This window comes from Nyctibius grandis, chromosome 20 (genome assembly GCF_013368605.1).
Source record: "Nyctibius grandis isolate bNycGra1 chromosome 20, bNycGra1.pri, whole genome shotgun sequence".
NCBI lineage: Eukaryota > Metazoa > Chordata > Aves > Nyctibiiformes > Nyctibiidae > Nyctibius > Nyctibius grandis.
The window spans coordinates 6,829,412-6,854,751 of record NC_090677.1 but is presented as its reverse complement, the minus strand read 5'-3'; the positions used below and the strand labels follow the sequence as shown (position 1 = coordinate 6,854,751).

Genomic DNA, 25,340 nt, shown 5'->3' with positions numbered 1-25,340 from the left:
GACCGGCCAGTGCCACAAGCAGCGAGGTCCCTGTGTGGACCTGCACTTCAAGAAAGATGTTGAGGTGTTGGAGCGAGTCCAGAGGAGGGCGACCAAGCTGGTGAAGGGTCTGGAGGGTCTGACCTACGAGGAACGGCTGAGGGAGCTGGGGGTGTTTAGCCTGGAGAAGAGGAGGCTCAGAGGTGACCTTAGTGCAGTCTACAACTACCTGAAGGGAGGTTGTAGCGCAGTGGGAGTCGGCCTCTTCTCCCAGGCAACTAGCGATAGGACAAGAGGACACAGCCTCAAGCTTCACCAGGGGAGGTTCAGGTTGGACATTAGGAAGCATTTCTTCTCAGCAAGGGTCATTAGCCATTGGAAGGGGCTGCCCAGGGAGGTGGTGGAGTCCCCATCTCTGGAGGGGTTTAAGAAAAGCCTGGACATGGCACTTAGTGCCATGGTCTAGTTGACAGGGTGGTGTCAGGGCAATGGTTGGACTCGATGATCCCAGAGGGCTCTTCCAACCTGGTTGATTTCTGTGATTCTGTGATTCTGTGACACCTGCATCACCTGGCTTGGGGATGGAGCAGGATGCTGTAGCCGTGGGTGTAGTCCCAGGAGGAGATACTGCAGGTGGAGCACCTCTCTGCTGGGAAGGGAAAATAGAGAAGGTGTTCGGGGAGGAGCTATTTCAGGCTGCTCATCCCGGATCCATCCCTATCCCTGGCTCCAGGAGGATGGAGCCAGTGGTGCCCTTGAGACCCAGCCCCTGCCCATGCTGAGCATGGGAGAGAAGGGATGGAGGCCCCATCACAGCCACCCTGCAAGCTACCGTGGGCAGCAGGGTTTGGGCACTGTGGGTACCTGCCCTGGGCCTGCACCAGGAGCACGGCTGTATTTTTAGCAATGGAAGCACCAAGCGGAAGAGCCCTACGCCAGGAGGAAACCCATCCCGCCCAGCCACCACCCCTTATCTCACATCCCAGCTCCATCCTGCCCCTGCACCCTCCCTTCCCCAGCGCAGCTCCTCTGACACCTCCAGCCATGCCAACATGGCACCGACCGCTTCCCGTCCCACCCCCAGACCAACGTCTGTCTGTCTGTCTCCAGATTCCCCCCAGGTTGCTCCCCACCACCGTGCTCCAGCCACTGATCCTGCCCCAGCTCTGCAGGCAGCAAGGGCATCGCGTGGGCTTGGGGAGCTGGTTTGGGGCTGGGCGGGGGGACCCGCTGGCAACGACGGGCCACCCCAGGCACTGCCGAGCCACGGGACCCTTCTCCCATCCCCTCAGGCAATGCCAAGGGCACGGGGATCACAGCCCCAGGGTACCAGGGTGGTTTGCATCGCTCTTGTGACATTGGGTGCCCCCAAGGGTGGGCTGAGGTCTGGTCGTCTGTCTGCCCACGGCGATTCGAGGCAGGAGACCAGCCTCACCCTGCAATGCCGGGCAAACAGCCCCGGCCACGGCTCCATCACTGCCAGCTGGGTCCTGTGGCAGGGGAGGGAGGGTGCCCCATGGCCAGGGAGGGTGCCCCATGGCTGGAGAGGGTGTCCCATGGCCAGGGAGGGTGTCCCATGGCCAGAGAAGGTGCCCCATTGCAGGGGAGGGTGTCCCATGGCCAGGGAGAGTGTCCCATGGCCAGGGAGGGTGCTTCATTGTAGGGGAGGGTGCCCTGTGGCAGGGGAGGGTGCTCCATGCAGGGGAGGGTGCCCCATGGCAGGAGAGGGTGCCCCATGGCAGGGGAAGGTGCCCCATGGCAGGGGAAGGTGTCCCATGGCCAAGGAGGGTGTCCCATGGCTGGGATCACGGCCAAGCCATGCTGGAGAGGACCCTGCCCTGCCTCTGGCAGCAGACAGACCCTGCCCTGCCTCTGGCAGGACCCTGCCCTGCCTCTGGCAGTTCATCTCTGCCAGGCTGAACTGCCAGATGGGACGGAGTCACTGGTCCCCACCCTGCCAGACCCCCCGTCCCCGCGCAGCACCAGGCACCGATGAGCCCAGGAGACACAAGCCAGCCCACCAGGTCCATGTCCTTACGTCCTGCTCCACATCCTGGCAGCGCTGCCAGCAATCGCTGGCGCGGCAGCTGCCCATGCACCGGCAGACGTGTCCTTCCCGTGCCCCCGCTCCTGCCTCCAGCATCTCCCCCCTGGGGCCAGTGTCCTCTCCTGCAAGCCTCCTCCCTCCTGCAGCCTTGTCTTCAGCCATCCTGCAGCTGCATCCTGATGGCACAGCTGGACAAGAGCCACGGAGTGAGGCTTAACGGGAGGGACTGTGGCCACCAGTGGTCCAGGATGGGCTGAGAACAGCCCATTTGGAAAATTCACCTTCCACCACAAGGACTTGCAGCAGGTGCCTCCAGGACTATCACTCCCAGGTAACAAGTGATGGGATGAGAGGAAACGGCCCCAAGTTGTGCCAGGGGAGGTTTAGGTTGGAGATCAGGGACAATTTCTTCACCCAAAGGGTTGTCAAGCGTTGGAACAGGCTGCCCAGGGCAGTGGTGGAGTCCCCATCCCTGGGGGGATTTAAAAGCCATGTAGATGTGGTGCTGAGGGACATGGGTTAGTGGTGGGCTTGGCAGTGCTGGGGTAACGGTTGGACTCTGTGATCTTAAAGGTCTTTTCCAACCAAAACTATTCTGTGGTTCTATGACCATTCCTCTAAAAGCTCTTTAAACATGGAAAACACACCGTGCACCCTCACATTGCTGCTGCAAACCTTCCTCCCTCCTCACGGACGGGGATGGATCTGCAGGGCTCATCGAGGATGGCGAAAGACCAGTCAGAGCACAGCGCATGGAGAACTTCCTAGTGTTTTGGACAATAATCTAAATTGTTGTGTTCTCCACGACAGGCATCTTTTTTTTTTTGTGCATCATCATTTTATCTTCTGATCAACCACTGACATTTAAACACCCCCTGAAAGGCTCCCAAAGTGCATGAAGTACATGCAAATATCCACCTTTGGCCTACAGGAAAGTGGGAGAGGGACTTTTTACAAGGGCAAGTAGTGACAGGACAAGGGGGAACGGTTTTAAACTGAAGGAGGGGAGATTGAGATGAGATATGAGGAAGAAATTCTTTGCTGTGAGGGTGGTGAGACCCTGGCCCAGGTTGCCCAGAGCAGCTGTGGCTGCCCCCTCCCTGGCAGTGTTCAAGGCCAGGTTGGATGGGGCTTGGAGCAACCTGGTCTGGGGGAAGGTGTCCCTGCCCATGGCAGGGGGGTTGGAACTGGATGGTCTTTAAGGTCCCTTCCAACCCAAACCAGTCTGTGATTCCATGACTCTAATATTCCTTCCCACACCGCTCTGTCCCCAGAGCCATGGCTATTAAAACCAACCCAGTGCAGGGGCATCTCCTCCCACACTGTGGGATGCAGACCACAATCAAACTGTCCCCGATATCCCTCACATTTTCTCCCTGTCCCCACACATCCTGGCACATACATGCCTCCATAGATTGCCCTAAGTGCCTGCTCATGCTACGCAATGAAAAAGTCATTTTGTATTTTAAAAAAAAAACCAACAAGCTCAAAGCCTGCTGTGGTCCAGGACCCCGACCCGCACCCATGCTCCCACTCAGCAGCTCCAGCAAACACGGCGGCCGACCCAGTCTGATGCTAGCAGCGGTGGGATGCGGATGAGCACGTCCCTTCCCCAAGTCAATCAATCAATCAATGAATTAATCAAGTCACCGCAGGGACCCGCTGGCTGGGCTTGGCTCGGGGCTCCCGGCACCCCCAACCCCAGCCGGGAGGCTCAGGCTGATGGATCCCGCTGCTGACGTGGGGGCTGAACCCTGTAGAGCCGGGACTCCCCAGCCCTTCAGACCTTCTCCAGCCACTGTCCCTGGGAGCAAAAGTCCCTCAGCCACCAGTGTCCCCACAGCACCCACCGGGTCACCGTTCCTGGCCCTGCATGGCTTTGGTGGCCACGCTCCGGCGCTGGGAGAGGCAGCGATGCTGCAGCCATCAGGGAGATGTGCCACTGACCCCTAGTGACAAGCTCCCGCCCCGATGCTGCACACCCGAAGGGCTGTGATGGAAACAGGACGAGAAGAGTGAGGTTCACACAAACCCCGCTGAAGGACGGGATCCCCGGAGGGGTGCACCCACCCCAGCCCAGGGCACCAGACCCTCCGTGCTGCGCCCGACAGACACAGATTGAGACAGAATTTATTTCAGACATCAATGACAAGCCCAAACATCGCAGTTCACCTGCACCAAGTGGGACAGCGATGCAGTCACGGCATTAGGGCCAGGATGGGAAGCAGCCGACGTACAGCTCGTTAGGGCCCAGCAGCGTAACGACCTTATAGAGCAGAGGAACGACGGGAATCACAGAATCAATGAGGTTGGAAGAGCCCTCTGGGATCATCGAGTCCAACCGTTGCCCTGACACCACCATGTCAACCAGACCATGGCACTACGTGCCATGTCCAGGCTTTTCTTAAACCCCTCCAGAGATGGGGACTCCACCACCTCCCTGGGCAGCCCCTTCCAATGGCTAATGACCCTTGCTGAGAAGATCCGTCCGTGCCCTGATCTGCTCCTTCCCTCAGGAATCCTCAGCTGCATGGCAGGCCCCCCCCTGCATGTGACAGTTTATTACTTTAAATACACACATTTTGGCTCTAAGCCTCTCATTAAGTCCAAAAATGGTCTGTTTCAATTAAGGGCTTCAAGGAGAGCCCAGGACTAATGGTCTATTTAGTAACGTCAGAGCCATAAGGAGGATCGGACCCTCCCGGCAGATCTCAGCGATGCTGTGGAAGGGAGTAGATGTTTAGGGCAGGGGGTGGGATTAGACAAAGCTTCCCTGCAAACACACGGCTCTCCCCAGCCCACATCCCACGCAGGCTCAGGTCCTCCAGCAAGGCATGACAGACCTTTTGCTGTCCCCAGGAGAGGAGCAGAGGCTGGACAGCAGCTCCATCCCACCTCGGAAGGGTCCGTCCCCAGCACTGCCAGCCTTGCCCTTCATCTCCTGGGGACATGGAGTGACAGGACGAGGGGGAATGGTTTTAAACTGAAAGAGGGGAGATTGAGATGAGATATGAGGAAGAAATTCTTTGCTGTGAGGGTGGTGAGACACTGGCCCAGGTTGCCCAGAGAAGCTGTGGCTGCCCCCTCCCTGGCAGTGTTCAAGGCCAGGTTGGATGGGGCTTGGAGCAACCTGGTCTGGTGGAAGGTGTCCCTGTCTGTGGCAGGGGGTTGGAACTGGATGGTCTTTAAGGTCCCTTCTAATCCAAACCATCCTGTGATTCTATGATCTCCCTCCCCTCGTTCCCAAAGCGCTGATCTTTCTGCAGACTTCACTCCCCGCACCTTCCCTGGCTCAGAAAGCACCAACTTCGCTGCTGTCACCACCAGCCAAGACAAATCGAGGCTGCAAATAACCCCCCGGGCTTGTAACCAAGAAAATGCCAGCGCTGAGCAAAGCCAGCTTCCAACCCGCCTGCCCTTGGGATTTGCCAGCAGATTTTTGTGCAAATCCCCATTGCGATGACCTGAGCTCCAGCCTTCGTAATCAAACCAGACACTCCTCTTACCCCCGGGGATGAACACGCTCACTAATTCGGTTCACAAGTCAGGTGTAAACACCACGGGTGCCAGTTTAAGCAGCCCCGGCACGGGTGGCACGCTCACCCCCCCCCAGCCCCACACGGTCATGGTGCAGATGCTATCACTTTTTCAAGCAAGGCTTGCCCAGACATCACCAAAGCCCTACTGCAACCGGGGCGGGGAGAGAAATGTGCTTTTGATCCTGGAATCGCTCACCCCTTCCTGCTCGGGGGCAACCAAAGCGCCTGTGTGAGACATATAGAAACTATATGGTGACCTTATTGCAGTCTACAACTACCTGAAGGGAGGTTGTAGTGAAGTGGGAGTTGGCCTCTTCGCCCAGGCAACTAGCGCTAGGACAAGAGGACACAGCCTCAAGCTTCACCAGGGGAGGTTCAGGTTGGACATTAGGAAGCATTTCTTCTCAGCAAGGGTCATTAGCCATTGGAAGGGGCTGCCCAGGGAGGTGGTGGAGTCACCATCTCTGGAGGGGTTCAAGAAAAGCCTGGACATGGCACTTAGTGCCATGGTCTAGTTGACGTGGTGGTGTCAGGGCAATGGTTGGACTCGATGATCCCAGAGGGCTCTTCCAACCTGGTTGATTCTGTGATTCTGTGATTCTGTGATTTATAGCTCAAAGCACTCCTCTCTCTGGTGTAAAGGCTCATGGAGGGGTGGGAAAGTGACAAGGTTTTCTGGGCACTGTCCCACATCTTCCCCTGCCCCGGGCAGGGGGATGCCCAGCTCTCACAGCTCGCTGTGTCTCTTGCCCTGCTTATCCCTTGTTGCCAGCCTCGGGGCTGTCCCCCGCAGGTCCCTCCCAGGGGACCCGGCTTTCTCTGCCTCGGTCTCCTGGGATGGCTCCTCCTGGACGGCAGTGTCCCCTCCAGGGCTTTCGGACGGGCGCCGCTCTGGCATGTCCCCGTGGCGGTGGGAGGTGTGGAGGGGGAGCTCGGGCACGGCCGTCTCCATCATCTGGAGGAAGTCGTAAGCAGGGAGAGGTGGTTTCCAGTCCTCCTCAGACAAGGTACCTGAGAAGCAAACACAGTCCCGTGTCAATGAGGTAAGAGTTACGCAGCCCCGCTCCGCGGGCACTGCCCTTTCACAGCAATACTGGAGCACTGCGTCCAGCTCTGGGGCCTCAACGTGAGAAGGACACGGAGCTGTTGGAGTGAGTCCAGAGGAGGCCACAAAGATGCTCAGAGGGCTGGAGCCCCTCTGCTATGGAGACAGGCTGAGAGAGCTGGGGCTGTTCAGCCTGGAGAAGAGAAGGCTCCGGGGAGACCTTCTAGCACCTTCCAGTGCCTGAAGGGGCTACAGGAAAGCGGGAGAGAGGCTTTTTACAAGGGCATGGAGTGACAGGACGAGGGGGAACGGTTTTAAACTGCAAGAGGGGAGATTTAGATGAGATCTGAGGAAGAAATTCTTTGCTGTGAGGGTGGTGAGACCCTGGCCCAGGTTGCCCAGAGAAGCTGTGGCTGCCCCCTCCCTGGCAGTGTTCAAGGCCAGGTTGGATGGGGCTTGGAGCAACCTGGTCTGGTGGAAGGTGTCCCTGCCCGTGGCAGGGGGTTGGAACTACATGATCTCTAAGGTCCCTTCCAACCCAAACCATCCTGTCATTCTATGATTCTATGATTAATTATGGCTTTTTTTTGCCCTTCCAGCAAATGCAAAATTCAAGGTCTTTTCTTAAAGATCACCAGCTTTCCTCCAAGACAAATACCACCACCCAAATTAAACCAGCTAAGGATGCATTAGTATTTACTGGAGCTGGCCAAGGCTCCGCTCCCCAAAGGCTACGGGGGTTCTCTGTCCTCAGACACCCCCCATGCAAAGGTCACACTCGGGGTCTGACCATCCGTGGGTGGATGTTTCATTCGGGTCTCATATAACCGTGTTAATGACTGTGCATCGCTGAGGTGCCATTAGGAGCGAGGGGAGTTGGCTGTCTACATGAGGAGGAAGCGGTCCCATTACGTGAGGATGCTCTTTAATTTATGCTTTTAAGACTGATCACATGGTCCGTAGCACTTAAAAGCCTGAGAAAGGAGGCTGTGGTGGCTGGCACAGCTCGTGGCCATGCAGTGTGCTGCTCAGCCATCAACGCACCCCTCTGACACCCCTGAAAAACCAACGTCCCTACCGAGAGACACACGTGACAGCCAGGTAATAGAAAGAGATGCGGGGGGTGCAGCTGACTCACGGGGTTCTCCCAGCAATTACTGGGTCAGAAATGGTGTCTTCAGCTCTGGAAAGAGCCTACACGTCTTCCCCCACCCCGCTTTTGGAAACACTTGCTTTGAAAGGCTCATTTTAAAATACACAAAGATCAAGTGGAGTCATAGAATCACAGAACCATAGAATGGTCTGGGTTGGAAGGGACCTTAAAGATCATCCACTTCCAACCCCCTGCCACGGGCAGGGACACCTTCCACCACACCAGGTTGCTCCAAGCCCCATCCAACCTGGCCTTGAACACTGCCAGGGAGGGGGCAGCCACAGCTCCTCTGGGCAACCTGGGCCAGGGTCTCACCACCCTCACAGCAAAGAATTTCTTCCTGATATCTAATCTCAGTCTCCCCTCTTTCAGTTTAAAACCGTTCCCCCTGTCCTGTCACTCCATGCCCTTGTCAAAAGCCCCTCTCCCGCTTTCCTGTAGCCCCTTCAGGCACTGGAAGGTGCTAGAAGGTCTCCCCGGAGCCTTCTCTTCTCCAGGCTGAAGAGCCCCATCGCCTTTCCGGAGCCTGGAGTGGGCTGTTGGTCAGCAATTCCCAAGACGCCTGTAGCACCTTATGGCTACATGTAACACGTGGGGAAGGCACATCTCTGCTGCCTTCCTCCAAAGCTTCCAAGGCAGGAGGCTGATCAGCCTCCAAAGCTTCCAAGGCAGGAGGGACACAGTGAAAAGCTTCATGTTACAAGCCAACCCTTCCTGTCCCAAAGACCACAGCAAAGCACCAGCTTCCTTATCCTCTCCCATCCCCAGAAATGCTGGAAGGTGCCTATAGAGCAGCTGTTTCTTACGCTGACAATGGGGAGTCAGGAGATATTTTATTAGAAAGCTGCGTTCCAGAAAGTCTGTTCGCAGCAGCTGGAGAGCACAGCCAGGTTTGGGGACTATTGCGGGGAGATGTCGATTCAGAACGGTTCACACTTGGCTTTGAACATTAAACAGACCCGAAGCAAACTCGTGAGCACGGGTATTCTCTTCTGGCCGGACTATTTGTACTTCTCCAGCTCAAATTAGCATAGCTAGTTTTTCCATCATTAAATTCCAGGGCAGACAATTTATTGCACGGAGCATCGTCTCATAAACAGAGCGGAGCTAACGGCGCTCTTAGGGACGTTATAAACACGTGTCCACTTACTGCTGGGAATCTCCAGTCCTGCTTTGAGCTTCTCCAGCCAAGACAAGACGTTCGACTCAGTGATGGACTGCTCTGATGGGAAATGGAATACCTGACCCCCGGCATGAAGGTTCACCCAGACGAGAAGAGGCAGCGAAGGCACGGTGGCAAAGTACGTCTTCAGGATGCCACGTCCCACCGGAGTCTTCTTCCTGTGGGGAAGAGGAGATCCAACTTGCTCACCAGCAGTTTGGCAGCACAACAGGACCAAGAGATGAGCAAGCACCAAAGCCCTCGGGACACATCCAGCGAAGCACGTGGTTTGGCCGATGGGACAGCTGTAGAAGCTCACTGCATTATTTATAAGCTCAATGCCTTAAGCAAGCCATTGGGGTCCAATGGAGAGGGAGCAGGCAGCAGATCATAGAATCACAGAATCACAGGATGGTTTGGGTTGGAAGGGACCTTAAAGACCATCCACTTCCAACCCCCTGCCATGGGCAGGGACACCTTCCCCCAGACCAGGTTGCTCCAAGCCCCATCCAGCCTGGCCTTGAACACTGCCAGGGAGGGGGCAGCCACAGCTTCTCTGGGCAACCTGGGCCACTGTCTCACCACACTCACAGCAAAGAATTTCTTCCTCATATCTCATCTCAATCTCCCCTCTTTCACTTTAAAACCATTCTCCCTCGTCCTGTCACTCCATGCCCTTGTAAAAAGCCCCTCTCCCGCTTTCCTGTGGCCCCTTCAGGTACTGGAAGGTGCTAGAAGGTCTCCCCGGAGCCTTCTCTTCTCCAGGCTGAACAGCCACAACTCTCTCAGCCTGTCTCCATAGCAGAGGTGCTCCAGCCCTCTGAGCATCTCCGTGGCCTCCTCTGGACTCGCTCCAACAGCTCCGTGTCCTTCTCATGTTGGGGGCCCCAGAGCTGAACGCAGCACTGCAGGGGGGGTCTCATGAGAGCGGAGTAAAGGAGATCAGATGTGTAAAGAAACCCTCGAGCAGGAGGAGCTTGGACAAAGTCTGCAGGAGGGTGTGAAACGTTCTCTACCATCAGTTTTTAAGAATGGGTGAGACAGGAGCGGGACAGGTCCTGCAGCCGGCCGTGGTTAGCCCCTGGTAGCACGGAGAGCTACCAGCTCCTTCCAGCCCCGCTCCCTCCACCGCCTCGCAGCTGCAGTGAGTCCACAGGGGATGGGGAGGCAGGAGCTGAGGCACAGGGCTATGCTCAGGCAGTCCAGGCCCTGGGTGGACCCCACAGCCCGAGGAGCTGGGCTGGCAACCTCCCCAAGGGACACAGAGAGAGCCAAAGAAGACATTGAGATGGAGGGACAGCAAGCCCATGAAGATGCTGAGTCCTTCCAGCATATTTTCAGGCTGAGAGTGATGCTCGAGGTCTGAGCTGGCTCTCGCCACAGGAATGAGGTCCTCTTTCTAGGACGATGCTACTCTTTTCGAGCCAATGGCCGTATTCTGGGCCCGCACTTCAAGAAAGATGTTGAGGTGTTGGAGCGAGTCCAGAGGAGGGCGACCAAGCTGGTGAAGGGTCTGGAGGGTCTGACCTACGAGGAACGGCTGAGGGAGCTGGGGGTGTTTAGCCTGGAGAAGAGGAGGCTCAGAGGTGACCTTAGTGCAGTCTACAACTACCTGAAGGGAGGTTGTAGTGCAGTGGGAGTCGGCCTCTTCTCCCAGGCAACTAGCGATAGGACAAGAGGACACAGCCTCAAGCTTCACCAGGGGAGGTTCAGGTTGGACATTAGGAAGCATTTCTTCTCAGCAAGGGTCATTAGCCATTGGAAGGGGCTGCCCAGGGAGGTGGTGGAGTCACCATCTCTGGAGGGGTTTAAGAAAAGCCTGGACATGGCACTTAGTGCCATGGTCTAGCTGACACAGTGGTGTCAGGGCAGTGGTTGGACTCGATGATCCCAGAGGGCTCTTCCAACCTGATTGATTCTGTGATTCTGCCCTCTCTTGTGGTGATGCCCTGTTGCTGTCACAGAGGCCAGCTCTCTCCTTCTCAGGAAGGGAAAGCAAAGGCAGATGTGTAGGTGGGGGAGTTCCAGGAGCTCTCGTCCATTGTGCGTTACTGGCAAACAAATCGTCTCCTCTCTGCAAACATGTGCATTCCCCGTTAGCTAAACGTCAGCCCACGCTGCGAGGCGCTTCCCAGACCTCAAAGCACGTTATGATTAAGACGGTGAGGTGTCTCTGGGCTCGGGCAAAACAAGTAGAGGCTAAAAATTGAAAACGCAACTAGGGAGGGGAGGATTAAAAAAAAATCCCCTCTCCTACAACTTTCTATTTCTTAGCTCCTGGATTCATCTTGTTTCTTGAGTATCTTTTTAGTTTGTCTTACGGGGCTTCTGCTGGCTGTCCCTTCTTCTGACGACTTTCTTTCCCCCAGGCAACAATCAGTAATTGTCCCATTGTGCTTCCCTCTAATTGCCAGTGGAGAAAAAATCACCATAAGACACCCCAGGATGGCAAATACACTTTTTTTCTCTCACACGTGACAAAAATACGAATAACACCAGAGCCAGGGTCAACCTACCATGCAATTATCTTTGAGAACATTTTCCTCCCCTGAAAGCCATTTCTGCAATCAATTAAAGATTTACTAATTTTACTTGGTCGTGTGATTTTGCAGCTGCCCAGAATACACGCTGAATCATTGCTAAGTGATTTGACCTCCCAACTGATGATGACTTCAGAGCGAATAATCCCATTACCAGCTAGATACTGTTTGATAGTGTTTTCAGTAACTGCAGACTCAGTTTTTTCTTCCCCTGAAATGCTAAAAGCGAGCTAACGGAAAGAAGAAAAGAGGTTTTCACACACTTACAAGTTCAACCAGCAAGCCACAAACCCCTGCTGGAGCCTTCCTTTTGCCAGCTTCAGCATTTCCTCGCTTTCCACTTGACCGATGTCGCCATCGCTGAACAAGATGAGGAAAGGCTTTCTGAGTTGCAAGTAGCGGGGCAGGTTCTGCACGGTGATTTCTGGCTGCAAGACATCAAAACAAGAAGTTGGGGCTTATGGGGAGGAGAGAACAGGACAAAATTAGACTTTCTGTCCTTACACAAGGGGCACAGGGGCTAAGCAAGGCTGTAGGGTCCATGCTGAACACAAGCCGCTCGAGAACGCGAGCAGCTTCTTGATGGTTGACGAGAAGCTCACCATGAGCCGGCAATGTGCGCTGGCAGCCCAGAGCCAGCCGTGTCCTGGGCTGCATCCCCAGCAGCGTGGCCAGCAGGGCAAGGGAGGGGATTCTGCCCCTCTGCTCCACTCTCATGAGACCCCCCCTTGCAGTGCTGCGTTCAGCTCTGGGGCCCCCAACATGAGAAGGACACGGAGCTGTTGGAGCGAGTCCAGAGGAGGCCACGGAGATGATCCGAGGGCTGGAGCACCTCTGCTATGGAGACAGGCTGAGAGAGTTGGGGCTGTTCAGCCTGGAGAAGGCTCCGGGGAGACCTTCTAGCACCTTCCAGTACCTGAAGGGGCTACAGGAAAGCAGGAGAGGGGCTTTTTACACGGGCATGGAGTGATAGGACGAGGGGGAATGGTTTTAAACTGAAAGACGGGAGATTGAGACGAGATCTTAGGAAGAAATTCTTTGCAGTGAGGGTGGTGAGACCCTGGCCCAGGTTGCCCAGAGAAGCTGTGGCTGCCCCCTGCCTGGCAGTGTTCAAGGCTAGGTTGGATGGGGCTTGGAGCAGCCTGGTCTGGTGGAAGGTGTCCCTGCCCGTGGCAGGGGGTTGGAACTGGATGGTCTTTAAGGTCCCTTCCAACCCAAACCATTCTGTGATTCTGTGAAAACAAGCGTGGGTGCTGGGATCTTGGTGCACTTTGGAGACGTCTCTACGCCCAACCCTGCCCATCGCAAGGCAAGTCTGAATGAGCAGCTGTGCACTCGGAGATGAATGGGTGTGCGCAGGGGAGGCAGAAGCAAGGCCAGCTCAGCCCAGCTCCATGGTTATGGCTATAACCAGTCTCTGAAGGCACGTGCGAGAGGCAGGGAGCAGACCCTGCGAGAGGCCAAGCCACCACGGCAGCGGGTCTGTGACTATGAGCAGAAGCCAGGCCATCGCCTCCCAGGGTCTCCTCCCACGAGACCACACAGCAAACAGCAGATTTCTGTCCAGACTGTCTGATTCAAGCCATAAAATTTAAAAACAAACATAACTCAGCATGAGAGAAACAACGAGCACACACATTTATTTTGCATAGCTCCACGCTGTCATCAGTGGAGGGATCGCAGCGCTTCTGCAAACGCCCACAATGGAAAAAGGACTTTTTTTAAAAAAAAACTTACAAAAATGTCCAGCAATTCGTATCTGATCATCCGCACCATGTCCTGCGCGCTCTGTTTGGATAAAGCGATGCCTTCCACGCTCCGACCTCCGCTCCTGGCAAGGAGGAGGGCTGGGGGGGACACGGCGTATTTACGGGATCTGAAAAAGAGGGATGGTAACGAGAACCGGCCGGGGGATTTGGCACACGCCGTACCTGCTGCACGCAGAGCTGGCATCCTCATGGTGAACAGAGGGGACACGGAGGCAGGGGAGGGAAAGGCTGATGTTCCCCATCGCTCCCTCTCCAGTTCCTGCCCAGTCCTTATTTATGACCTACAAGGAACGGCTGAGGGAGCTGGGGGTGTTTAGCCTGGAGAAGAGGAGGCTCAGAGGTGACCTTAGTGCAGTCTACAACTACCTGAAGGGAGGTTGTAGTGCAGTGGGAGTCGGCCTCTTCTCCCAGGCAACTAGTGATAGGACAAGAGGACACAGCCTCAAGCTTCGCCAGGGGAGGTTCAGGTTGGACATTAGGAAGCATTTCTTCTCAGAAAGGGTCATTAGCCATTGGAAGGGGCTGCCCAGGGAGGTGGTGGAGTCACCTTCTCTGGAGGCGTTTAAGAAAAGCCTGGACATGGCACTTAGTGCCATGGTCTAGTTGCCATGGTGGTGTCAGGGCAATGGTTGGACTCGATGATCCCAGAGGGCTCTTCCAACCTCATTGATTCTGTGGTTCTGTGACAGGGAGAGACGGGGCTGACGTGTTCCCTCGTCCCCTTCTGAAACAAGCGCTTGCCCAGCTCACACCAGATGCTAAATATATACGTACACAAACCCAGCACTTTCTTCTGCAGAGAGACATCAGCAGCTAAATAATAGGAGGAATCAAAACCACCATCTAAACTATCTGCTGGCACTCCTCTTTCGTTTTCACACCTCAGGTTAGGTGGTGCAAATACCCACCCAGTGGTTTACTCTGCCTCCTGAGCCAAGGCAAACAGAAGGTCTCAGACTCCATCTGAGGGACACCAACCTACACAAAATAAGCTCCAGGAGATCTGATTTTTGGCTTGGTGAACACAGGCAACTTTGCTGAGGTCCAGCCCCACGTTAGAGCAAACACACCCGGCCTGCACACGTACTCTTGGTGGAGAAACCAGCTCACCCTTTGTTCCCCAACATTCTTCTGGTTAAAGAGGGTTCAAGGGTATTTAAAGAAAAGCTGAGAAGGTGGAAAAAGCAAAAATAGGAGAAGTCCGAGCAATGGAAGGGCAGAGGGTACACCAAGATGGGAGAGCAGTTTTCTGGAAGTTTGAGGAACTTCAGGCTGAAGGCTCCAGACGTCAGCACGCAGAGGAAGGGCGCGACGGAGGAAGTCAGCTGCCTCGACAGTTTTTTTTGGGGGGTGTCTGTAGTTTGTTTTTCAAAGGCTACTGGCAATTTTTCAAAGGCTGTGACACCAGAAGCGCTGGGGAAGTGAGTGAGGTGTAAGGACATTTTGGGGTTGTGGAGGTGGGGAAGTGCAAAGCCTTTGATTCCCTTTTCAAGAGTAATCTGGACCATCTGGGGTTTTTTTTTTCCCCATATGAGAAAGATGCAGCCCAGACTCAACCTACTGCAGAACAAACTGCTTATTTTTAATGAAAGGCAGCTCACAGAAAAGTCATGTTACAACTTACTGCACTTCCCTCCATGGTTTGCTCAGGCAAGTTCAGTTTGGACACTTATTTTAGTGAATGGGATGGAGATTTGTTCAAATTTGTTTGAAATAAATCTCAGTGTTTAGTGTTTTAGGTCACCAGTGACAAAGCAAGGGGAGGGAACTGCAGCTAAGACACTGCCACGGTGTTCGGCTCATACATAGGCCTTTCACTTCCTCCATCTCAGCACTTATCTGTCTGGAAATAACACACCCACCGCAAATTTCTAAGGGGCACCCAAGATCTGCACTGATATCTTGATAAAGAGCAGCAGTAATGAATGACTGTGGACTTTCCTGAGGTCTTCAAATGTCGTGAATCCTGTTGCTAAACTGTTCTGGGATTTAGCCGAGCCATTTCAGTTTGGTTTTGCAGTATCCTCTGCTTTTTTTTTTTTTCATTTATCTTTGTAAATCCAGCCCTGAGCTTTCTCCTTTCTGCCCAGACCCCCAAGCTCCACCAGTCAAGGGAGCTCAGTTGAGTTTTGCACTTCTGGTCATGGCTGGGAATCTTCTGATCCATTAGGAAGGTCCATAGCTTTCCTCTCTGTGGTTTTTCAAATTAATCTGTATTTGCAATCAATTAAAAATTTTCTAGGGTTTTACCATGCTTAAATTCAGGGATTTTGAATTTGCCAAACTTCCACGGGTCTTAAAGAGACTCTCTGGCTTGATGACTTCTCAGAGGAGATAAGGACTCTTGCTCCCTATGTTTAAATACATCAACTTGTTCAGCAGCCTTTGGTAAGGAAGTTAGTGAAGTAAGTTAGTGGTAAGGTGTAGTGAAGTCGGAGTCGGCCTCTTCTCCCAGGCAACTAGCGATAGGACAAGAGGACACAGCCTCAAGCTTCACCAGGGGAGGTTCAGGTTGGACATTAGGAAGCATTTCTTCTCAGCAAGGGTCATTAGCCATTGGAAGGGGCTGCCCAGGGAGGTGCTGGAGTCACCATCTCTGGAGGGGTTTAAGAAAAGCCTGGACATGGCACTTAGTGCCATGGTCTAGTTGCCCTGGTGGTGTCAGGGCAATGGTTGGACTTGATGATCCCAGAGCTCTCTTCCAACCTGATTGATTCTGTGATTCTGTAATTCTTAAATACTGCCAGAAAACCAACAAATTGCCCATCTAATAGCTAGAGTCTACCCTGGGATCACTTCTCATCTTACCGTTACCAGTGGTTGTGTTGCTGCTTACGACAGCTTTCTATTTCTATAGCAGAGGCATTCGATGGGTAACAGGAGACTCGCATTTAAATCAAAACCATCTGCAAACAAATACTTGGCAAGAATCTACGACATCTAAGTATTTGAGAAATAAATAATGACTTCATTCAAAGCATTTCTTCCTTAACGCTTTTTTTTTTTCGTTAGTTACCCACCGAGCAGGTGCTTGCTGAGCAAACAGTTTTGCTAACGACATTCTTTGTGTATTCTGTATACCTTTTGCTCTCGGAAGAGGGGACTCAGCTTTCCATGACCTGGGAGCCACAAATATTTCCTCCTTGAGTGTTTAGCAGAAGAATAGCTTTGCTTTTCTTAAGAAAGGAAGTCACCCTGGCTCTTGCATAAGGAATTCCTGTAAGTGTTTACTTTCTACTTACAGTTGAGAAGTGAGAAGATGACCAGCTACAGTAGCTTCACCCACAAATCACAGCCAAAATCCAAACTTGGCAGAATGAGTGTCTGCATAAACTGTGTTAACTATTCCAACCAACCAGGAGCACGCTGCAGACCGCGGCTGGAGCGGGAGGATGGAGGTGTATTCTCGCACGTGTCACTCCTGAGAGAACACAGGCTTCTTCTGTTGGTATCTGCTTTTGTAAGATCACCCAGCCCTCCTTTGCTTTTTTCCTTCACAGAATCACAGAATCAATCAGGTTGGAAGAGACCTCTGGGATCATCGAGTCCAACCGTTGCCCTGACACCACCATGGCAACTAGACCATGGCACTAAGTGCCATGGCCAGGCTTTCCTTAAACACCTCCAGAGATGGGGACTCCACCACCTCCCTGGGCAGCCCCTTCCAATGGCTAATGACCCTTGCTGAGAAGAAATGCTTCCTCATGTCCAACCTGAACCTCCCCTGGTGAAGCTTGAGGCTGTGTCCTCTTGTCCTATCGCTAGTTGCCCTTCTATCAGCTGGGCTGAGATCCTTCAGGGAGAAAAGGCTTTTAGCTCGGGGAGGGGTCAGGTTTATCACCCCGATGCTGCTGGTTGTGCCTTCTGTACCTGCCATGGCCCAGTGGTCTCCCACCCCAGCAATGAACAAGCCTGGCACTGCCTCGCTTCGAAGACCCGACCACGGCTGGTGCTTTGAGCACAGTTTGGTCAATAGAGACGTACTACCAAGATATCGACATTTTTATTCTCCAGGCACACCACAAAAATGCTGGTGTCTCATCAGACACGCTAGAGATCTGTAAGAAACTAATGAAAATATTTCACTGTTGCACTACTGGCTGTTCAACCCACAGTTGGAAAACAGGTCACGGACCTTCTGGGGTTTTTAACTCTGCCTTGATAGCTAATTCCTGATGGAAATGAGATGCCAGGATGAGCTGAAGATTCCCCCTGGATCTAGCTGCATTTATAGGCACTGAAACATCTCTCACCAAAGCACTTTGCCCCTTTCTGGAGTGAGTCTTAACGACACCATTAAGTGCATGGACTGATACATGCTCAGATCCCATTAGCTCCAATTTGGCTTCAAGTCAGGGCTGCAATTGATGCTCTTATTCGATCAGGAGCTGACCAAGAAAACCTTGACTTTGCCTTTACCACATCTCCAAGAGGAAGGCTGCCGTATTACTCCAGCACTCTTCCTCCAGAAGGAGGACGCACCCCCCCAAAGCTCTGTCTGGAAATGGTGGTAACGTCTTGCTCTTGCCAAGGGGAGGGAAAGGGGTGGGCACATCTTTCAAGAGAAAAAGATCCACGGTAAGATTAACTGTTGAAAAGGTAGAGGGAGGTTCCTCCCCATCCTTGGCAGTTGCAAACACCTCACAGCCAGACGTGAGTGCCCACCGGGAAGCTGGATGAGCTTCGCCAGGGGAGGTTCAGGTTAGGCATTAGGAAGCATTTCTTCTCAGAAAGGGTCATTAGCCATTGGAAGGGGCTGCCCAGGGAGGTGGTGGAGTCACCATCTCTGGAGGGGTTTAAGAAAAGACTGGACATGGCACTTAGTGCCATGGTCTAGTTGACATGGAGGTGTCAGGGCAATGGTTGGACTCAATGATCCCAGAGGGCTCTTCCAACCTGGTTGGTCGATTGATTGAATGCCTTTCACAGCGCTGCAGAAAGGCCGTCTGCTCCACACCACAGCAGCTCCATGGGAAGACAGCATTTATTTCAGGGCTTTCCAACCATTCTCCAGCACCTCGACACCATGCCCACTCCACCACTAGCCAAGAAAGCCTGCAAGTAGTCACACGCAGCCTCTCTTTTGGCTGCTCTTGGCAACTGAGGGCAACCATCAAAGCAAGGCTCACATTTACAGCCCTGGCTTTGCAGCAATCCCCTCACGCTCCCCTTCCCCATCCCCGCCTCAGCAGGCACTTCCGCAGCATCAGGGCAGGGAAGAGGAGAGGAGGAGGTGAAGGGACTCCAGAAAGAGGAAGACCAGTAACAGTTCGTCACTTCCTGACGCAAAGAGAAGGGCAGAACTGTTTTTATTTCCTCACACACTGACCCTAGCTAGAGGGTATCATTTTTCCAGCCTGTTCTTTCCTCCAGAAAAGTTTGGCCCTGTTTATATGAGCAAGCAAGTGATGGATGGGGGCTGGCACAGCTGGAGGACTGAAAATACCCAGAGTGAACTGGGACAGCAGGAAATGACCGTCCATTTCAACGGGGTTAAATGAGTTGCCCATGGGCAGGTTGTAAATCAGTGGCAGAGCCAGGGCCACATCTCCCTTTGGCTGAGTCCTGACCAATCTCCCTACCAAAGTCACTGGTGGCTGCTTAGAGCTGCTGATAAACACTCAGCGTGGCCAGTGACACTTGCTCTAGGCGTTGGCTCTCACTAAATGCAGATCATGTTTGAATTCTCACCAAAGAAAAAAGAGAAACAACTTACAAAGCCAAGGCATCATCTTCAAAATACATCCCCATCGTTACGTGGCCACTTAAGACGTTTCCTGCCTCTTCGAAAGCTTCCCTGGCTGTATGAAACACAAAGACACAAAAATAAACAGCAGAAAGAGAAGTGTCAGCTTCCTCCTGGAAACCAAATCGCTGTCTGCACACAGAACACCCTCCCACAGCAAACTGTCAGTTGGGAACAGAGCTACGATCAGAGGCTCGTGAGAAATGGATGTGTCTCGTGGCCGCAGGCTACGGGAGGAGGAGCTGGCAGTGGCCGAAAGGATCAGAGGAAAGTTCCTATTATGAGAACAGTATTTGCTCTTTAGCCACCAGCACTGAGTTTCCAGGATCTGCGTGACGGAGGCACTGCCGGAAAATGAAATGTCTTTAAGGACTTAAAGTCCACAAGTGTTCTTAGAAACAGGAGACCAATTATAAGTCAGTCTGAATAGAAATCTTAGAAATCCCAATGACCTTTTGGAAATGACTGATGATGACTTAACTGGAGCAGTGCTAAGCGGCCAGCAGGTAAACCAACCTCTCCTCCAATGTCTTTTGATTTTATCCCGTTCCTCAGAGCAAGGAGGGTGTGTTACGGGCACCCAGCTAGCACAGGGAAAGTCAAAAAGCTGAATGCCCTGCAGACACACCGTGCTCCATCGCTTCGTGCAGCTGCGAAGAGAGGGCAGAACCGCTGCCTCAGCATGAACCCACGCGCCACGGCTGCTGGGGTCCACCACTCGCCTGATGGGGATGGCGAGGTCAGGGAGAGGATCATAGAATCACAGGATGGTTTGGGTTGGAAGGGACCTTAAAGATCATCCAGCTCTAACCCCCCTGCCATGGGCAGGGACACCTTCCACCACACCAGGTTGCTCCAAGCCCCATACAACCTGGCCTTGAACACTGCCAGGGAGGGGGCAGCCACAGCTTCTCTGGGCAACCTGGGCCACTGTCTCACCACCCTCACAGCAAAGAATGTCTTCCTAAGATCTCATCTAAATCTCCCCTCTTTCAGTTTAAAACTGTTCCCCCTCATCCTGTCACTCCATGCCCTTGTAAAAAGCCCCTCTCCAGCTTTCCTGTAGCCCCTTCAGGGACTGGAAGGTGCTAGAAGGTCTCCCTGGAGCCTTCTCTTCTCCAGGCTGAACAGCCCCAACTCTCTCAGCCTGTCTCCAGAGCAGAGGGGCTCCAGCCCTCTGAGCATCTCCGTGGCCTCCTCTGGACTCGCTCCAACAGCTCCGTGTCCTTCTCATGTTGGGGGCCCCAGAGCTGGACGCAGCACTGCAGGGGGGGTCTCACGAGAGCGGAGCAGAGGGGCAGAATCCCCTCCCTTGCCCTGCTGGCAAGGAAAGGTCTGGGTTGGGGCTCTCTTGATCCATCACAGCTGAATCTATCCGTGCTGAGAGCAGAGCCCCGACATGAAGCTGACTCGAGCTGGTTTATGCCCTTACAAAACATCCTCAGGTTTAGGCAGCTGGATCCATGGGAGAGGCCAGCTTTGTGAGAACATGCAAGCCATAGCGTGTGAGCTTGTAAAATACAGCTATAGATCAGAGATCAAACCCGCTGCTGCCAAAGGTAGGGTGAAAGTGGGGCGGATTTCAACACCACCACCCCTCCCTCTTTGTATTGAGCAACTGAAAGCGACAAAAAAGGCTCTTCCGACTTAAGGAGAGTGAGAAATCATGCTCTTTGGAGAAGTCAGGTTTTCCCAAGAGTTAAGGTTACATCTCAGATACAGCCATGGTATATGTGGCTTTATAACTTAAATGAGATCTCATTCAGATACTATTCAGTGTTCCTCACCCCATTCACTGTCATGTCACAACTGGCCAGCCCAAGCTCTTGGGACCGGTGACTCAGACCTCAGTTGACTGAGGCTGGCTCACAACTCATTGCTTTTTGGTTCTTTGCCTCCTGCTTTCCGCTTACACTCAAAGCCGTATTTTCCATTGCATTCCCCTGGAACCACAGGGACCACAAACTTTCCTTTATATTATTTTCCCTTCCAAACGGAAGCTTAGATCCTTACAGGAGTGGCTCACTGAGGGTCCAGACAGTGTAGGAAACAACACACACACAACAAAGCTGGTGACACAGCTTGTCTGGTTCATCTCAGGATATAGAGAAACCACCGTTGGATGGGTTTGATGTTGGTTTCCAGCTCTTTTTGGTCACTTCATTTTATCAGTGTTGAAAGAAAAGGAACCCATAGGACCAGCTGACAAGGATCACTAAGAACTTCACCAGCAAACCCCTTGTGAAATTGTCCATGTCTGCCATGGGGCAGAGCATCAGCTCGCCCCGTGCCATAAGGCACTAAAGGACACAGCCTGAGGTGGACAGAGCAGGCTCACACCCAAACTTCCTCAGGAGAGCATCTCTACAGGCATTTAACTTTAAACCCTAACCTGAGACGTAAGCCCATGTTGAAGTGCTGCCCTGCAGCATCCTCGGCTGCAGGAATTCTCTCCTAAATCAAGAGAACCTTCAGCAGAGTCCAGGCTTAGACCTTTCATCAGCGTCATTCCTGATGAGATCTTCCCTCTCTACCACACTTCCAAAATTTTCAGCGTTTTGGGGACTGTGCCTGACCCAGAGCCATGCACCAGCCTTCATTTCTCATCAGCTCGCAGTGACGTTCCCTTTCCTCTGTGCAAGAAACCCCGCAAATTCACACAGCTGCTCTACAGACACAAAGCACTTCCAAAGAAGCTATTTAAATATTTCCTAGAAAATTAGTCCCTCCTTGAGAGGACAGTCTTCATTCCCCACGGGCCCTGATCACGCACTGCAGCACACAGAGAGTCCCCAGAGACCTGTGCGTGTCTCAGTGGCGTAGCGGGTCACTTAATCATTTCCCGTTGGATTATGGGGGCTTCACTCTGCTCCCCATCCCTGTCCTCCAGCTCAGGGGTCTGGGTACCCCGAGAACAACTTGTTTTACTATTAAAGACTGAGGCAAAGAAGGGATTAAGCACCTCAGCCTTTTCCTCATCCTATGTTTCTCCCCACATCCAGTACAGGATGGAGCTTCTCCTTAGCCCTCCTCTTGTTGCTGATGTATTTACAGAGACATTTTTAATTGCCTTTTACAGCTCAGATTAAGTTCTAGTTGGGCTTTGGCCCTTCTAATTTTCTCCCTCCGTAGCCCCACGACACCCTTGGAGTCCTCTGTGCTCTCCAGCAGCACCCGTAGCATCTTTGCATGCCGCCTTCACTTGGTTTACACCGACACTGGCAAGCCCTGTGATGCTACCAGAGCTTTCCAGAACACAGGTGTATTTTTAAACAACTGCTGCACGGTTTAGGACAGAGTCTTACTTCCAAGTATGCTTCCAGTTCCTGCATAGCAAACAAATTTCTCTCCTAAAAGTTCTCCAAGTTTCCAGGGAAATGCTCATTCATCTCTCTGTAATAAATTTTAATTATAATTTTACTGACAAGCCTTTAAGAAACCCTTCAGTGGGTCTGAGCTAACACAGTTCTGATGCCAAACTTTGGAAAAAACCCAGGGCTTTATTTAACTGGACATCTGGTTGCTCTGTTTCGGTTAACTAGAAACGGCAACGACACGGCGCGTTGCTGGTTCAGGCTGGAGCAGGAATTCTTGCCGTGAGAAAATCACTGGAAATTCCAGATAAGTCTGCAGGCTGATAACAGCAGCAATGTGGTTTCCCTGACTCTGGGCTGGGTTTGGTGCCAGAACAGCTGGCTCCAGTTTTCTGCTCCCTCAGGTCGTTCTCCAGCACCCCTCAGGTTACAGGCAGTGAAAGCACCAGGTATTTCATCTCCCTTGGCATCTGCAGCTGAGTTGCCCCAGACTGTGGATGCCATTCCAGGCTGCAGACTGAGTGTGCCCTCAGGGAAGAGGCAATCTTGTGAGCTCCCATCTGGAAACCTCCACAAGCTTGTTTGCATGGAAGGAAATTAACTTCTCCATAAGAAGGACTCTGAGCTCACACATCCAGCCAGATTCCGTCCATGAACGCCTTTCACCGTCCCCACGTTGTCCAAGGTCCTGTCATGGGGTTAAGCCAGGCTCCACTACTGCAGAGAGTAGAATAATATGCGGAATAGGGGGGAGATTTTGGAGCTCAGCTGATGAAAACCAGGGAGAAACAGGCTAAAAGCTAAGATTTTCTGCTACGTGTAACAGACTTAGACCCTCCAGAAGAAGGCAGGTGTATTCGCTGTCAGCTGGTTCGGTGAACACAGCCCAGGTGTCTTCTGGTTGGTTCCAGACACTTTATTTTACTCTTACCTCCGAGCACAGTGGATTCATAGAATCACAGAATCGTTTTGGTTGGAAAGGACCTTTAAGATCATCGAGTCCAACCATTAACCCAGCACTGCCAAGGCCACCACTAACCATGTCCCTCAGCACCACATCTACACGGCTTTTAAATCCCTCCAGGGATGGGGACTCCACCACTGCCCTGGGCAGCCTGTTCCAGTGCTTGACAACCCTTTTGGGGAAGAAATTTTCCCTGATCTCCAACCTAAACCTCCCCTGGTGCAACTTGAGGCCATTTCCTCTCGTCCTGTCGCTTGTTACGTGGTTATTGTTACTTGATTCCCTCTGGACCTCCTCATGTGAGAAAGTAGCTTGGTTTGCACTTAACCAAAGTTTACAGCCACAACAGAGCTTCAAAATGAAAGAGTCTGAAATTTTGATCTTCACAGAGACCAGAAAAATCTCCCTTTTTTACTGCAGTAATTCCCAGGGGTAGCTGGTAACTGAAATACCCTGGGGATGGAAGGTCCTAGCTCTCCACTGTGGATTTGACTGAAGCATGACACGCTGTTCCCTTTGCATACTGACTTTATTCCCTCTCCCTTATTAGCATATATGATTGTCACATGAAAAATCACCACAGCTCTTGGGTCCATTTCCCTGTCTTTGAGGAAGGCTGTGGAAACCCAAGGGATCCTGGACCACAGCTATGGCACGCCATGAATGCTACCAGAGCAGCACCTGAGTGACTAACAGCACTAACGCAGCAGGCAGGGAAGGGAGAGCGTGACTGCTCTAAGTTGCAGCCACTCTGCTGTCCCAGCACTGGCCAGGACGGTACTGTCTGAGACTACACAGTGAGACAAATTCAAACGAGTTCAAAACACTCCTTCCAGCCACTTTCCTTGGGGTTTATAGCCGATGCTCCCCACGCTGGGGGCTCTGCCCACCTATTTCAAAGTCCACAGGTGGATTTCCTCTGAGCCAGGACATGGACCTTAGGTCCCACATCTGGAGTCACCTGTGGTCTTCTACTTGTAAAATTAAAAAGGGCAGTGCCAGGCAGGCTGTGATGTGAGCAAACACATGTAGAGAAAATGAAACACAGAGGAACTTCCAAGCACCTGGAATCATCCCTCTCCCATCACAGAATCACAGAATCAATCAGGTTGGAAGAGCCCTCTGGGATCATCGAGTCCAACCATTGCCCTGACACCACCATGGCAACTAGACCATGGCACTAAGGGCCATGTCCAGTCTTTTCTTAAACACCTCCAGAGATGGTGACTCCACCACCTCCCTGGGCAGCCCCTTCCAATGGCTAATGACCCTTGCTGAGAAGAAATGCTTCCTAATGTCCAACCTGAACCTCCCCTGGCCAAGCTTGAGGCTGTGTCCTCTTGTCCTATCACTAGTTGCCTGGGAGAAAAGGCCGACTCCCACTGCACTACAACCTCCCTTCAGGTAGTTGTAGACTGCAATAAGGTCACCTCTGAGCCTCCTCTTCTCCAGGCTAAACACCCCCAGCTCCCTCAGCCATTCCTTGTAGGTCAGACCCTCCAGACCCTTCACCAGCTTGGAATGAAACTGAGTGTTCAGTCCAAAAATCCCACACTAACCTTCACTCATGGCTGTGCTAAATACTCCCAGAAGCGAAGTGTGGTGATAGGATGACAGCTCAGATGGAAACTCTCCTCTTAAATATCCTTCTGCTTCATCCATCGTGGCCAGCTTCAGAGGGCAGGAAACTCGGCTCCTACAGAAAGGCAGAGAAACAACATGAGCTGCTGCCACCTTCTCCACTTTTGGGATGAAGAGACAAAAGGGCAACCTCAGTCCTTATTGTAATAACAATGCCCCAACCCAATATCATAGAATCACAGACTGGTTTGGGTTGGAAGGGACCTTAAAGATCATCCAGTTCCAACCCCTTGCCACAGGCAGGGACACCTTCCACCAGACCAGGTTGCTCCAAGCCCCATCCAGCCTGGCCTTGAGCACTGCCAGGGAGAGGGCAGCCACAACAATATGACAATCGTTATGCCTCATTAGAGAAAAAAATAAGACTCCTGGGAAGGAAGGGCAACGTCTAGTCACAGAAGGCACTGGAGCTGGTTACGGGGAAGAGAGAACAGCCCTGAG

The 25,340-nt window shown here is 52.8% G+C and overlaps 1 protein-coding gene across 2 annotated transcripts in view; it reads right to left on the bottom strand.

The window, feature by feature from the left end:
• Positions 1 to 6,139: 6,139 nt before the first annotated feature.
• TXNDC16 (thioredoxin domain containing 16) overlaps positions 6,140 to 25,340 on the bottom strand; it is a 43,936-nt gene continuing 24,735 nt past the window's right edge. For both annotated transcript variants that reach the window (XM_068416625.1, XM_068416626.1), the window contains exons 15-20: positions 24,818 to 24,954; positions 18,951 to 19,035; positions 13,203 to 13,341; positions 11,733 to 11,893; positions 8,914 to 9,104; positions 6,140 to 6,576 (exon numbers count right to left, since the gene is read on the bottom strand). In XM_068416625.1, coding sequence (XP_068272726.1) covers positions 6,293 to 6,576; positions 8,914 to 9,104; positions 11,733 to 11,893; positions 13,203 to 13,341; positions 18,951 to 19,035; positions 24,818 to 24,954 — 997 coding nt within the window. In that variant the 3' untranslated portion in view covers positions 6,140 to 6,292. The remainder of the gene's footprint in view (positions 6,577 to 8,913; positions 9,105 to 11,732; positions 11,894 to 13,202; positions 13,342 to 18,950; positions 19,036 to 24,817; positions 24,955 to 25,340) is intronic.